The sequence below is a fragment of the Falco biarmicus genome, chromosome 6 (genome assembly GCF_023638135.1).
Source record: "Falco biarmicus isolate bFalBia1 chromosome 6, bFalBia1.pri, whole genome shotgun sequence".
Classification (NCBI taxonomy): domain Eukaryota; kingdom Metazoa; phylum Chordata; class Aves; order Falconiformes; family Falconidae; genus Falco; species Falco biarmicus.
In genome coordinates, this window is record NC_079293.1 from 35,012,347 (window position 1) to 35,028,686 (window position 16,340).

Sequence of the window (16,340 nt, forward strand, 5' to 3'; positions counted from 1 at the left end):
GCTCACTCTGAGATCTGGCTAGATTGGTGTGGACCAGCTGTGGAGGTGGGAATGTTATTGCTGCATAAACTCAACACAGGCACCAGGCTCTCCTGTTGCCAGGACCTGAGCTAGCATCTTTGTGTGGTGCTGCTCTGTGCTGTAAATATGTATCTACTGCTACAAAACTTATTTGGCCGTTTGTAAGCCAGTGCTCCATTGCTTCATGTATGTACGTAACCGGTCATACCAAGGGATAAAAGCAGACTCGTTTTTTCCATTAGTGAACAAGCAACAACCATATGACGGAATGAACTGATTGTATCAAAACAGACATGTACACAAAATGTCTAGTGTTGTTTGTTAAAGAGTTTATTCTCAAAGAGGCAACATTATTTCAGCCTGAGCATGCCTTTCCCAAGGACTATCCATATGGTATACCAACAGCTGAAAATAAACCATAACAGGTCCACATATTTTCCACTCAAAAGTAGTTCTATCTTGTGAGTGAATTCTTCAACATTATTTAAATTCATCTATAAATCGAGAATTCATTTAAACAAGGCCTAGGAAACTGAGGGGAAAATGTTTTGACTCCCATCATATACAGTGATGTCAGTGAAACTTCGACAGTTTACTCATGATAAGTAGCAGTTAGACAATTTGATGTGAAACCAGAAATATCATGGGGAAACAGGTAAGAAAACCCTGTATTTCTGAATCATAAATTAGCCAGTAGAAAGAAAACCCATCTAAAATTCTTGACAGTCTTCTGAAAACTGATACATGCATAAATTTATTTTTCTTAACAGAACGTTGATATTATTATCTGCAGTTTTCCAGGAGTCAGATTTCTACATATGTTTATATTTCTATGTTCTTTTTCACTCTTTGATGTTATTTCCAGAATTCATTAATTTTTTTCTTCATGTTTTTGTACAAGCTCTTTTCCTCTTCTTTTTCTCCCAAACTTATCTATGAAGGTATTTCTATGCTGGGAAATAGCTGTGTTTTCCAAGTCGTTCTTCAACTGGCTTATGAATGTGACCTTTATATTAAAACCTGTTTATTCTGTGTATTCCATAGCTTTTGTGACTATTTACAGTATGTATTGCACTTTATTGGCTTGATCCAACATACAGTGAAATCAAAGCAAAGACTTCCCATTGACCTTGACAATTGTTGGATTAAGCCCTAAGGTCCAAGTAAAAGTAGCTGTAATGAATGACACAAAAATGTAATAAAGAACTCATTTATTGGCTTATTAAGCTTATTAAAATAACCTAGTGTAGATTATTCAGTTTTCATTTACAAATTCAAACAGTATCTTCCTGGAGCTCCAGCATGTTGATTGCTGCTATTTTTAAATACACTGTGGTGCAAACTTATTTCTTCTCTTCTGCATGTCCATTTAGGTCTTCATGTGCTGCTGTATATTTTCTATAACCTGCTGAAGACTCAGTTGTTCAGTGGCAAGTTGTTCATCAATGAATCTTTGCATTTCTTCCTATTTCCTGGAGCCTTGCTCAATGCCTTGCTGAATCAGTATACGTGTTAGTTCCACTTTTTTTCTGAGGGCATCTCTGTTTTTTGGGGCCTTTGGTAAATGGACTGCCAGTCAGATGGTTTGGGCACATCTATTCTAAGCTCTCCTTGACGAACAGCTATATATGGTTTTATGCTTTCAGCTGTTACTTGCTCAAACCGATAAAGAAGTTCTGAGATGTATTGCAGGAATGCAGAGTATTTTTCTATAGTTAGATCAATTAACTTTTTGGCCTCGCTGATTAACTTTTCTTGGGAATGACTAAGCTGCCCATAGATCTCCTGGAGTTTTTCTTTGACTTGCTTGTTATGTTCATTGATTTTCTTCTTAGCTGCTGCAGACCAATACTGGATTTTTTCCTGAGCAGCAGCAGAGAGCTCCATGATCTTCTGTTTTCCTTTTCCTTCAATATCAGTTATAAGGTCATAATATTCCTGGCTGTAGTTTTCCACCAGTTCATTTACTTGGTCTGTCAGGTGTGTAAGTGAGTCAGCAAGATCTCCAACATACTTGTTGTGCCAGTCCACTAGTGTGTCTATTAGATTCTTCAGCCATCCTAGTAGCTTGTCTTCCACCTCATAGTATTTCACTGACCATCCAAGTGCAGTTGGATCAAAATATTCCTCCCTCAGTGCCTTTACATAGAGGAGCAGCTGCCGTAGCTTTTCTGAAAGGTCCTTGAATGTCTTCTGGCTAAAATCTTTAAACTGAGTAATGAATTTTTTAATATCTTCTGCCAAGGATCTCAGTTTCTGTGCATAGTCTGAAGCTATTGCATCTTTGTACAGCTGTTGTGTTTGGACTTTGAGGTCTTCGAAATTTTTGGATTGCAAGTTTCTAACCATTTCTTCTACCTTCTGAAAAACTTGTTGCACTACTTGTTTCAGTTGCTTAAGCCTTCCTGCAAAGTCAGCTTCCTGGAGAGTAGCAAATGTCTGCCTGATTTTTTCCTGCAAATGTTTCAACATTTCTTTAATTTGATCAAGTACATTACGACCTCTAAGAATTGTTTCAGAAGCAGGAACTCTGACTTCCAGTTCATTGATAGCTGCAATCAAGGCATCAAAGTACTCCTGAAGTTTAGAAAGGTATAAATCAGTAATTTTTGCTGCCTTCTCTGTAGTCATGAGGTATATTTCTTCACCAGTGTACTTTTCAGACAGCCCAGGGACCTGGAATTTTGTGGTCTTCAGGAATTCAATGGCTGAGTCAATTTGGTGTTTTATCCTCTTGTGATACTCTTCTATTATGTCAATTGTAGCATCCAAAAGCTTTGATTTTATTCTTTGATAGTCAAACTGCTCAGCTTGATCTGCTGCTTTTTGATATAGCTGTTTAGCTTTGACTTTCATCACCTGATATTTGCCAGAGGCCTCATTGGCAGCTGTGCGAAACTGAGCATCTATTTGATCTATTTGGTTTACAGCAAACGTGTATGCTTTGTCAGCATTAGTCTGCATGATATTTTTCATCTTTAAGGTGGCAGCACTCATTTCCAGTCCCATATGCTCCTTATGATACTGATTAACATACCTATAGATTGCATTGGTCATTTTAGGTACTTTTTCTTTTAGACCCAACAGCAAGTCTTTGGCAGCATCCTCCTTCCAGTTGAATTTAATTTGAATCATGTCAGGTTTCTTGAAGGATGTTTCAATTTTTAATATGTCAATGTCCTTCTGAGGAGCAGACTGAAAATATAGAACAGGATAAGAAAAAGGTAACTTGTATATAAAACAAATTCTACATTGTTTATGAGTGTATTTCAACATTCTCATTTTGCATCTTTAATTTTATTATATATTAGGACAAATACACTAATATTTTTTGTCTACCTTGTGCTTGTTCTCATCCTGAGAGGTTGTTTTGGAAGGAATTGTACTATACCAATCTATTTTGTGCCTCTTCAAATTAGCAAGACCAGAACATAACTTAGTGTGGTCTTTTTTTTTTAAATTTGACTGCAAATAATATTTTTCTTTCCTTCGTATTAAATGCCTGCCATGTCTCATAAGACATGTGAACTACTTGGGAAAATAAGCCTTCTGCTCATTCTTGGAATCATATAAAGTGAATTCAAAAAGCATTTTCTTCATATGAAAAGATTAAATGATTTCATTTTGTAATAATTTAAATCAATGAGACAACTTAGAGAGTTCCTCAGAGTAAAGATCCTTGAATGAGAATCTATTTACATAAATAAATTTTCCACTTTTCAGTAGTAGATAGTGAATTATGAGTTGCTTGTGATTCCTAAATTAGTATATAATTTTGGAAGATAACATTTTAACTTTGAAATTGTTGTAGTATGCCAATAATAATAGCATGTTTGGTTAGCAAATATAATAAAGTTTTTAATTCTTATAAAGTATTATGATATAATGGATTAAAAAGACAATCTACAGATGGTCTGACCTCTTTCAGTGGCCTGATTCCTACAATGGCCACTTCTGTAGTAACTATAAGTAGCCTGATGGGTATACATTAAACCTGATGGGTGTCTTATGAAAAAATGGCTTTACACTTTTTTCACTTTCAGTGGGTGTGTTTTCTTGATCATAGGAGAAGGCAAAATTAACTGTGTGGAGGAGCTGAAACAGCCTATCCATGCAGATGCTTCTTTAGTATTAGGAAGTCCAGTGTAGGAAACAAAAACTTTAATTACTGAGAATTTATTTTTTCTTTGGACAAAGGGTGGTTAATTTATGTCTCAAAATATATACACACAAACTTTAAAAGGGAACTTTTCCTTTGACCACACTCAACCTTTTTCCTTTTAATTGCTCATATCAGACTTACCCGAGTTCGGTAGTAAACTTTCGCCATGGGAACATCAGTGTCCAATTCAATGAGATAGCCCAAGGTCCCAGCAGAAGGTGAAGATACTGAGCCAGATGAGCCACTGTCAGTCTCTTCATAACGCAAATGAATGTCTGTAAAAGCTGGGCTGATGATGTCTAGTGATGCAGTGTTGGCCATGTCACTACAACAACAGTGAATACATAGCTATGAAGGAATGTACAAAGCACAAGCCAATAGAGTATGTCTAAATCCAATACCACCTGTTATTTTTATATATATATATATATATATGTATGTATGTATGTATGTAAATAATGCCTTTGTAATCATAAGAAAATGTAGGGGTTTACTATCCACATTTCTTAGGATTTAGCCTAACACATTCAAAACTTCACATCACTCAAATTTTAATGTTTTAGATAAAACTATATTGAGCTATGTTGAGAATTTTCATTAAAATGGGGCAGTAAAACATAACCTGCAGCTGTACCACTGTCAGCTTTCTACAGACTTCTGCAAGCTGACTGAAATTTTTTCCATCAACACAATTATGGGCAGTATTTTTTATCTACATTTGTACTTGCCTTCACAGACACTGTCCTTTGGATATACCAACACAACACTCACAGATCAAAACAGGCAGCTAGAAGGCCAGCTCTGTAATCCCTAGTACCGGTACTTTTGAATAAAAAATACTCTTTAATGGCTTGTGGTGACAGAGGGATCCAATGCAAAAAAACCAAAACAAGGTTGATGATCAGATCCAGAACTGCTCTGATTATAAAATACTGTGTTTGTATCTCAGCACGTTTCTGAAATGGGTCAGCTGAGAAAAGATATTCTAGAAATGCTGAGAAGAAACAGCTTTCCGGATATCTTGAGAGGGTAAAAGGCACAGCTGACAATGACAGGGTAGCTACATACATTCTCATTAATTACAGCAAAGCACTCTGGCATATTAGAGTTCAAAGCAACAATCATCATTGGCAATTTTGTCTATTATAAATTATATTATTAAAGCAAATCTTTACCTAATTCCTGAAATAGTAAGATCTTCCTTGTAGTTTGCGCTCATGTCACGATGTGAAAAGCTGCCAGTTGTCTTCATAACAAACATGCCTTCTTCGTATTTGTAGTTTGAAACGACTGTGAAAGAGATTTCAGTTGTGTGTATTTCCAGAATTTACCAGCAAACAATACAAAATACATATCCAGTTGTACGTTAAGACATCCAGTTGTATGTTAGACAGACAGTTCATGGGCGTTTCAGTAGTATGGAAACTTATGCATCAAGAAACTGAATGCCCATAGCGCCCCAAATAAAAAACCCCATGAAATTATTTGTTCAACCAGAATATTTTAAAATTCAGGTTTTTTTCTATATTTATAGCAACATGGATATAACATAATGCATTCATGCAGATCATAAATGGGGATTCTAATTTGTTGAGAGTTTAGAATTTTATTCTCATGTATATTTTTATTATTTAGTATTATGTATTTAGTATATTATTTAGTATTTAGTATATTTAGTATCATGATAAAGCCTAGAACTCTATGCTATATGGGACTCTAGAGTTTTCAGAGTTGAAATATTTTTTTCAATCAAATATGCTTACTTCCTAAGGAAAAAGATAGGCATTTCTTTGTCTGAATTGAAATAGATAAAAAGTCAGCCTGCCTTCTCCTTAACATGTACTATCTGAAGTAATGGGGGAATTTTATGTTGTCCACAATTTAAAGCAAGCAGCTGCTACACAGAAAAGAGATCTTTTCCATTTTTTTCCACAGTATGACAATAGTTATACATATCTAGTCATGAGCCTTCAGGGTGACTGACTGAGACTTTGATAACAATTTATGAAAAAATACTTCTGATGATAAAAGAAGTATAATCTATTGTCAATGCTAAATAGATGGCAACATGTTCATATGTAAAATACTGGCGGAAAAAAAATCTGAAAAAAACCCAGTTACACAGTATTTCCCCTAAATTGTGGCATATAGAATTTTAATGTCTTACCATTCAAGTCATATTCCAGGAACTGCAATGTTGAGCTGCAGGTAGAGTCAATGGACTGTTCAAAAGAGTCTTTTTTGTTTGTTAAGTCTGTTCTCCACGTGACATTGTACAAAGGGGAAGCAACTTTGAAAGATCCAGTCAAGGCACCAAATGATGGGATGTAAATTCCAGCAGGCAAGGATATTTTGAGAGAGGGGATCTCAATTTTCTGTTCAGGAATTGTAATTGTAGGTAGATCAAAATCTGCAATCTTATTAGCTACTTCATCCAGATCTACATGGAAACTGCCAAGAGAAATAGTCTTTGGAAGTGTGAATTGAGACACAGTTATTTGGTATTCAGGTATTGTCACCTCGAAATATGGTATTTTATATTCTTCTAATGTAATATAATTGGCTCCCACATTCACTTTGGGGAATCTTAGTTTTGGCAGTGTGGGTAGATTGACATCAAATGGCATTGTGTTTAGTGTCTGTGGAATTTTTATGTTATGCAAGTCAATGGTATATGCTGGGACCTGGAGAGTGGTGAAAGGAACTCTGAACTCTGGAGTGCTGAGAATAGGGCTTGGAGTCTTTAGGTGTAACTCAGGAATTCTGAAAGTGAAGCCATCAGTCAGCTTATTCATAGGTATGGGGAAAAAGTAGCCATCATCACTCTTTGTATAGACAAGGGATGCTGAACCATTTAAGTACTGTTTTCTGTCAGCACTGGTAGTGATGTCCAACTTCAAGATATCCCATAAGCTTTTCTCAGCAATGGGACACTTCATGTTTTTGAGGAAGTCCATGTATCCTTCTAAAGATCCAGAAATATCAAACTTTGCCTTTGATTTTTCATTTGATAACTGCATATCATGACTGAGAGATAACGACTGAATTTGTCCTTCACCCTTCCAGCCAACTTTCTGGCTTGCAGTACTGATTTTCACTATGACAACTTGATTAACTGAGGCTGTGTCCAGGAAGGGATTTGGCTGAGTGGCTTGAATCTGAAGATCTGCTGATATAATCCAAGGAGCCAGCTCTAAGGTTGCTTTGCATCTCTGAGCCCCTGTTGTTGTCAAAAGAGGTGTATATTGTGCATAGTTCTTCCCATTGTGCTCCCACACTGCATAAACACGACGGGCAGATGCTTCAACTGCAAGTATTTCTTTCATTTCACTGTTCCAGAATCCATCTACTTTGGAGTGGGCTTCAAGCTTGAGAGATGACCGGGCTCCATTAGCATTCAGATAGGTGTTTGCCTCATGGTCTAGACTTCCAGAAAATGCATTTCCAGTGTAAAATACTCCATCAATATCCCCATTTGTAGAAGTTTCCACTGATATGTAAGACGTAAGGCTCTCTAACACAAGTTTGTGAGCAATTCCTCCCTTAGCACTGGTGCCATATTTAGGAGTATTAAAATCATACGTCAATTTTAGCCCTGAGGAAAGAGTGGGCTTAGACTTAGTGTTTCCAGAAAGTTCTTGGCTGAAATTCATTTTTAAAACTGGTGTTCTGATTTCTGCATTTGTTACCACTGAAGCTTCCATGTTCCTTTTTGTGAGACTAATAGTGCTGTCATGATTTCCTCCTAGATATTTGTTATTACTCAGGGACAATGCTGTGGCTAGCTTCAACCCCCTTTTTCTTGTCAAACTTGTTGAACCATCCAGCTTAAATTGCAGTGCATCAATGACAGAAGAGGAAGAGATGCTGAGTTGCCCAGCAATATCTGACTGATTGAACAGCCCAGCATTTGCAGTTAAAGTGATCACACTGGATTTAAATGAGAAGTCATAAGTAATGTTTCCCATGGCAGGAATTAAGATGTGGTTTGATGGGTTGTTGATTCTGAATTTAGGAAGCTTTAGAGTACGTAGGTCCTGTGGGACATGAAGGACTGGAAGCTCCAGAGAAGGCAAGACTAGTGTGTAAGATGGCACTGAAAAGCCAACAAATGGGACTGTGAATCCCGTTGTGCTTATTTCTTTTGGTAGCATGTAACCGAAGGCTGGCATCTCAGCAGTAAAAGGAGAAACCTCAATATTCAAAATTGGAATGGTGTATCCTGGAATCTTGAAGGTCCGTGGTAGTTTGTTCAGTGATGTCTGTATTTTGTATTTGTCAAATTTTGTTTTGGCTTCATTATATGACTTTGTGAGAAAATCTAAAGCGGTGTTTCTTCCTCTCTCAAAATGCTTGTTGAAGAAAGTGATGTATTTATTAAGTGCTTCATGCACTGTTGCTAAAGGAAGTGGGATTACATGTATGTCTTTGTTTTTCTCATACTGAGCATTCAAATTTAAATCAAAGGATTGTCTTGTTGTCTTCAATAAATCCTTCAGACCTACCTGTTCCCACAGTGAATAATCTTTGAGCTGAGGAGTTTTGATTCCAGTGTAGGGAACCTGAAGCTGAGGAATGGTTAGAGGAATATTTAGGAAGTCCAGGTTGGCATCTCCATCCATTGCAACATGAGCTTCAATTCTGTCGTGATTGTTGCCAGCAGACATATTATGGGAATATCTGTACTGATTGAACCTGCCAGTAGCTTGCCAGCTGACCTGCTGAACAGAGGAACTGAGTGCAAAACCATAGTTATTCAGGAAGTCAATTTTGCCAGTCAATTTCATCGGGAAGCTGATTTTCACATTTCCATCATTGTTTGTTAATAGACGAATCTCAAAAAGCTGTGCCAAGAAGGAAACCTCATTATTTACAGTTCCAGTAATCCGTCCATTGAGCCGAGCATTGTGAGAGCCTGTTAATTCTGCTTTCATTCCTCCAAGCTGTCCTGTGCCTTTTACATTCAGAACACTACGTCCAACACGGTGTGACTCAATTTCAGACTGAATCTGAAGTTTTGCATAATTTAGGAGACCACATTCATATCTCATGGCTTGGTTGACTTTCAGGTACTTATCATTTATTCTGTTGTTGGCAGAAAATGTAATAATGGGGCCCTCAACCCTGAAAGTAGCATGTGAATCCTGAGTGCCTTCATCAGAGAAATTAGGAGAAGCCCATTTCCAGTTTCCTTTGCCAGTGGAAGTAAATGATATGTGTCCTGCTTCTACCTCTGTTGTCATATTATTGACCAGATCAGCCTGGCTAGAGAAACCGGTTTGTGGAATATTCAGTCTGTGGGAATATGCTGTTCCACTCTGCATCCAAATTTTTCTTTGCAGCTTGACCATTAAATTATTCTGTAGTTCTATTGAATTTTTTGTTGTATATAAGTTTGCTCTAGTTTCAGCTTCACCTTCTACCGAAGTCCCTAAAAATACCACTTCATGGGTGTGGTCAACTTTAAGGAACCTGTGGTTTACCTTCATGGAATTTTTAAGGTTCAGCTGTTTCATCTCAGGGGCTGAGAGACGTGAATCTGCAATAACACTAAAAACTAGGAAGTCTAATTTGGATGTTGTTTGAGCTGAAAGGGAGGTCACAAATTCTGGACTGTTTTCAGATGTTGTAGTATTATGAACCTCAGCTTGCGTAGACAGTATAAAGAATGGAGAGGTGAATTTGAAAGCACCAGACAATTTCCCAAATGTAGGGACAGTCACAGTATGTGGGATTCGTGGAAGCTGGAACTCTGGTATCTTCATGCTAGGAATCTGGAACTCATTTAGATTTAGCTTTGGAACCAATAATTCTGGTATTTGAAACTGAGGCATTTGGATTTCTGGGAAAGAAATGTCGGAAAAAGGTATATCTCTCATCTTCAGATCTTTAAAATACAAATCAATGGCTGGCAGCTGAAATTCACCAGACATGATCTTGTCTATTGTTCCCACAATTTGAAGTTTAATCTCATTCAAGTCAATTGTATAGGAAGGAACTTTAAAGGTATTTAGAACTGTAAATTCTGGGGTAGTAAATTTCATTGGGATTTTCATGTCCTTTAGTCTATTAATATTTATCTCATAGGAGGGAATATGCAGATCAGTCAGTGGAACAATGAACTCTGGTGTTTGAAATGTTGCTTCCCGAAGACTTCGGAGACTAACCTCAAAGGCAGGTATAGTGACTATAACAGTTCTGATTTCAGGGACTTTAAATCCTGTTTCAACAACCTGATTTAAATTTTCAACCCATTTTTTTAGATCATACTCTTCAGCCAAAGCAATGATTTTCTTGAAAACTTTGTTCCACTGCTCAGAAATGTATAGGACAACAGAATTGTAGAATTGGCTTATCTTCTGAAGATACCACTGGAATTCCTGGGAAATATCCATTTCAGAAATCCTCTCTCGCAGGTCTTCCAGGTGTTCATTTAACTTAGCTTTCAGATTAGCAAATGTTGTTGAGTTTATAAGCTCCTTGAACCAGTTAATTATTGCAGCAAGCTTGGTGTCCTTCAGTTGTTCCATGTATTTGGAAATGACAGCTCTAAAATCTTTCATATACTGTTTCAGTGCTTCTGCTTTCTGTGGAAGTTCTAGATTTCTGAGTTCTTCATTTATTTTCTGGGTCACTTCTCGGATTTTGTTATTTGTGTCATCAACAAACTGGTTATAGTCAAAAGACTTGAGCTTTTTAATAATCATGTCAAGGAACTTGTTGACTTCCTTTATCATCATCTCATAATCAAAGGTTTGCACTTTCTTGACAGCATCATCAATAAAAGCAACAACTTTATCAAAGCATGACTTTATATCAATATTTTTCAAGTAGATGGTCAGTTTCTGGACAGTTTCTTTTATTCTGTACTGGTTAAGCAGTTCTATCATTCTGTCCATTAAAAAATATACCTGCTTATCAATTTCATATTTTATAATCAGTTTGTGCATATGACCTTGGAAAGCATTAATCTTCTCAGACACTTCATATTCGTCCATCCAATTTAGAATAAAGTCTTTGATTTGTTCAAGAACTTCATTAATTTTTTCAATTGGTAATGAATGCTTCAATTTTTCTAAAACTTCTTTAGCATCAAACATTTTAATCTGCTGTTTCAAGTTTTCTGCAATGTGTCTGACATCAATATTCTGAATCTGAATCTTGAATTGTTCTAGGTTTTCCTCTATCCTAGCTGTAATCCTATACTCATCATCTACATTTTTAATCCAAGCCAAAGTGCTGCTTCCAATTTTGGTAGGATAATACTGGTGAAAAAAAAATTGCAATTTTTGAATAATGTCAACTACAGTCATTCTTATGTTATATTTGCTATCTAGAGCTGTCATTGTTTCAACTACTTGGTCAAGAAACTGTGCAATAAGGGCTTTAATGTCAAACTGCTCAGAATGATCTTTGATGTATTGCTCAATTTGTATCAGATAGTCGTGCAGCTGAGACAGTATTCCTTGAAGACTGTCCACGGCTTTTCCCAGCATAATTTGGATATCATCAGATGTTATTTTGTATTCCTTTGTAAAAGCAACCAAATTATTTTTCATGCTGCTAACTCTGCCCTTCATATCTAATTTGTCCATGTAATCATTGATGTGCTGTGAGAGTTTATCCAAAGTTGCTTTGTATTTTCTCATATGTTGTTCTATGTTAATGTTCTTCAGATAAGTTTGTATGGCCTGTAGTGTGGACAGTATGGTGCCTCTGACTTGTTCAAAGTAAACTGGCAAATGTTCCAAGAATGGTAGGTTAATAACATGCATATCTTCATTTTTGTCATACTTCACAAAGCCAGAGATGCTGAATTCCTGGGGCTCTGACACACTGTCTCTGAGGCCCAATACATCAATAAAATTAACTTCTTCAGATGTGAATGGTAGCACGACTGATGTATCCATTACAGAGAGATCTGCTAAAGCTCTTCCACTAAGTTCAACACCGGTCTTTTCTTCATCATTGTAAGCACTGAGATCTTGTGAATATACATTATTGTTTAGCTGACTTTTCATTTTCCAGGCACTTGACTGCTCTGATGGAGTAAAAAGCATATGAACTTTGTTATCAAGTAGGGTAGTGTACCTTCCTCTAGACTTCAAGCTATGACTGGTAGATCCTCTGTAATCATGGGAGAATGTGAAAGCAAGAGGTTCTGCTTTAAATAGGAATTTGCTGTAAAGGTCTCCTGTATGTTCACCCATAGCAATCAGCTTCCCGTTACCACTGGTATGTATGTCAGCAGTGACAGCAAAGGGGGCCACAGTGGAACGCACAGCATTGCTGAAACGGAGAGATTTGGAATCACAGTTTGTGTTCATAGTAACTGAGGAAGCAAGTCCTGCCACATTCAGATCTACTCTGTGACTCAGTGCTGCACCTTGAACATTTGCTACTGTATCTGTTTTAAAGTTTGCAGCTAGATCAGCATATGTAAATGTGTAGGTATGCCTTATTTCATCTGCTCCATAGGCTCCTCTGACATTGCCACCCAAGTTCAGCTTCAGAGGCTTGAGAATCAATTCGGCTTTGTTGGAAACTTCTGTTTTAGTGTATTTAATATTATTGCTCAGTTTAGCTGTAAGTGAGGTAGGCTGCAGTTGTAGGTCAAAAACATGCTTGTGGAACTTGTCAAAGCTGAAGCTGTTGTCTAACTTTGTAGCAAATGTTAAGGATAATCCAGGAATATTCAAGTCGTTTGTGTATTCCAACTTAATCTCTTTGAATGATCCTTGCAAATTATTTGAAAACTTCAGTCCTTCTCTATTAACTCTGAAATTTAAAACGTGTTTGCTGTCTATACCCAGAACTGTACTCTGATATTCACTTCCCAGCGTTATTTCCGTTAGGCTCACCCTTCCACCCAGATTGAATTTTGCATTGTTTTTACCATAGCGCCCAGAAGAAGACAGGGACATGGAGCCTCCAGCAGTATCAAGTTTGGCATTCATTTCGCTCTGCATTGTCAGTGGGCTAAACTGCACATTTGTGGTTGCGCTGCTGGCTAGACCATACTGATTTACACTGAGTGATGATTTATGTGCAGCTCGATTCCTTTGATCGGTCACAGAGATATCAGTGTTGAAAACAAGATCCTGAGAACTGAGAGAACCTGCAAACAAGGCGTAATACTGGGTTTGCTTGTAAGTGGCTTGGTACTCAGATCGAAGCGCTGCCATCTTCTTTGACAAAATTAATTCAAGCTTATTGACACCTACAATATGTCGATACCTCCCATTTGTTTCAGATGTCATTTTCAACTGGCTGTTTTCATATTTCAGTGAAGCTGTGTTCTTTAATAGTCCACCTTGTACATCAGAAACTGAAGTAATGGAAAATAAATCATCACTATATCTGCCAGATATCTGATTGGTAGCCTGAAGGTAAGAAGAATCCAACTTCACATTTGATTTTCCTTCTAAAACCCGTCTCTTTTCATTGTATGAGCTTGACAGAGTGTAAATGCCTCTTGCAAAGATAGAAGCCACTTCCAGCTGCCCTTCCATCTTGATGTTATTGATATTCACATTATTTGTCTTTTCAGAAACAATATCACCAGAAAATGAAAGCTGAGGACCCAGAGTACTGGATGCCCTAAGTGACATGGTGTAGTTTGCAACTGGACCAAGTTCATAACTCTTTGTCCTGGCCAACTTGAAAACTGATGTTAAGAGTCTGTGCTTCAGGTGATTTTCATATGTGCAGGTGAATCCATTTCTATTATATGATGCTTCTCCAGAACCTGAAGCAGGAAAAAGGAAACAAAAGATAATGATGTGATGTATATGTTTTTGTTGTTAAGGCTTTGTCTGATATCACTAAGCTTTTATATTACTGCTTGAATTGTAATTACTTTTATTATACCATTTTGCTTATAAAGGTAAAAATGTTTTGGTTAATCTTGAATATTTCTGTAAAAATTGTTATTTGGATATTTCGAGCTAAAGTCTTAAGGTATGAATAAATTAAATCTCTACATTACTAAATATGAATCTGTGAAACTACAGGAAGTTATGTCATTATTTAAACTTAAATTAAGAAGATATGCTTTCAAGAATAACCCATATCTAATATTGCTGGGTTTTTATATCTTCTTTATCATGCTTCATTTATGGTGGGGAGTTTAGAAAAGACTAAAGTTAGCTCGTCCTTTTGTAATTTGAGAACTCATGCCGCAATTTTAAAGGCACTAATTTAAAAATACCAATCTTAAGACCTATCCAGTCTGAGTCCAGAATAACTGCTATGTAGTCATTATATATTTAAATATATATATAAAAACAGAGCGAGAAATAAACTGTGGGCATACCTACACATACACCCGTAGACCTGATTTTGAAAACACTTGTCAGATACTCAACTGTAGAATCATGCCTTCAGTTTTGAAGGACTTTTTCTTCAGAAGGAAATATCTAGGAAAATATGGACCTTAAAAGTCTTTATTGAATTAAACTGACTTAACCTTTAGTGCCTGAATATACAGACTCACATAATATCTTTAAAAACAAAGAGAAAGTTATTTGAGATTATACAACACCTTTCTTTAAATAAGCGGCAGGAAAATGAATGTGCTGTACCTGACACATGGAAAATAAAGACATTAAAATAGTTTTGCCAATGTTGCAGTATTAGCACACATTCTTACCTTTCACACTGTAGGAAAGTAGCTCAAAAACTGAATCAGCATTTGTGGTATAAGTAGTTCTTATGCTGGATGCTTTCTCTGTGGTGCTATTAGCCAAAGTGTACGCTGCTGTCCAGTTGTAGTAGTTGCTGTACACATTAGCAGAGACCTCTAAAGTGCCAAGTAGAGGCACACGAAGAGGATAGGATTCTGGAACAGTAAATGTTGGAATTCTGTACTCCTGAGATGGCACACTTATTCCCATTGACTCCATTACCAGAGGAGGTGTTTTAACAGTCTGTGGCACCCTTATGTCATGGGATGATCTTCCACCAAATGGCAACGGGATATTAATTAGAAAACTGTTTTTATTTAGGTTGTATCTGATCCGGCCTTCACTAGAAAATAAAAGTTATTCTATTAGAAACTCTAAGTCCACAAAACATATACAGAAATTTCTATGATTCCTACTACTCCCATGGTACTGAGCTTACTTACATGCCTATATCAATGTCCTCACTTTAGGTTTAGACAGAAATCTAATGATCGTGTATTATTATCAACATTTTTTAAGCACTTATCTATCAGAATTTATTGAAAGCACTTTTGATATCAGTGAATTCTGTCAATGTTTTTTCCTTTTATTCCATAATCAGGGAGAATCATAGGTCAAGTAGCCCAGAAACACATTATTTCTGTAAGACCTTGCATTAGAATACAAAGGTTCACGATTTGTTCAGAGCTTAACTAACTTTAGCTCACAGGTGAAGAGTGTCATTCAAGGGGCTAAACATAGAAAAGTTATGAATCTTGTATTTGATTTTCTGCTCTGAGAATCCAAATGGGCTTTATGAACATTAATAAAGAGATGTATTGGCATGAAAATGATCCTCAAAATGAAGGAATATGAATGGAAATAGCTGATACATAGGCAAAAATATCCTCCAAAAACACTGCCACACTTCTGCAATGTGGCATGCTGAGTACCAGAAAAAGGTGATTATGTCCTTAAAAAAGTGATGTATTCTTACAGAAATGCACAAAACATCCTATTAGTATTAGAAGTTGTAAGAAAATAAATTACAAAGAATTTATCTTTCTAATGATAAGCATGTCAAAAGTTTCATCCAAATATTCAGCATTTATTTGTTCTGAATAAAAAACAAATAAAAATCTAACCATTTGACCAGGAGTTAGGACTGGAAAAAATGGATCATCAGCTGAAAAGCTTGTGGGGAAAAAGTGTAATAACAAAAAGGCAAAACAGGAGGAAACGGCCTTAATTTGTGCATGAACAATAAGCTGGCAAAGATACTTTTCTTGTTTGCCTAACTGGTCTTTTATATTACAAAATCTTCTTTTTTACACTTAGAGCTACTCTAAAATGAAAATTAAGGAAACATTTTTGAAATTTGTTCCTTTACACCAAGTGGTTAAAAAAGCAACATCACAGAGCAGTAGAAATTCCTATTATTATTATTATAATGTGCACTGCTGATAAGAATCCAGGAGAAAAACCAGGTTTTT

At 36.5% G+C, this 16,340-nt stretch overlaps 1 protein-coding gene across 1 annotated transcript in view; it reads right to left on the minus strand.

The window, feature by feature from the left end:
• Window positions 1–328: 328 nt before the first annotated feature.
• Window positions 329–16,340, minus strand: part of APOB (apolipoprotein B) — a 37,972-nt gene continuing 21,960 nt past the window's right edge. Inside the window, exons 25-29 of the mRNA XM_056343523.1 lie at window positions 14,835–15,211; window positions 6,351–13,931; window positions 5,359–5,473; window positions 4,325–4,508; window positions 329–3,216 (exon numbers count right to left, since the gene is read on the minus strand). Of these exons, the coding sequence (XP_056199498.1) occupies window positions 1,534–3,216; window positions 4,325–4,508; window positions 5,359–5,473; window positions 6,351–13,931; window positions 14,835–15,211 (9,940 nt within the window). The 3' untranslated portion in view covers window positions 329–1,533. The remainder of the gene's footprint in view (window positions 3,217–4,324; window positions 4,509–5,358; window positions 5,474–6,350; window positions 13,932–14,834; window positions 15,212–16,340) is intronic.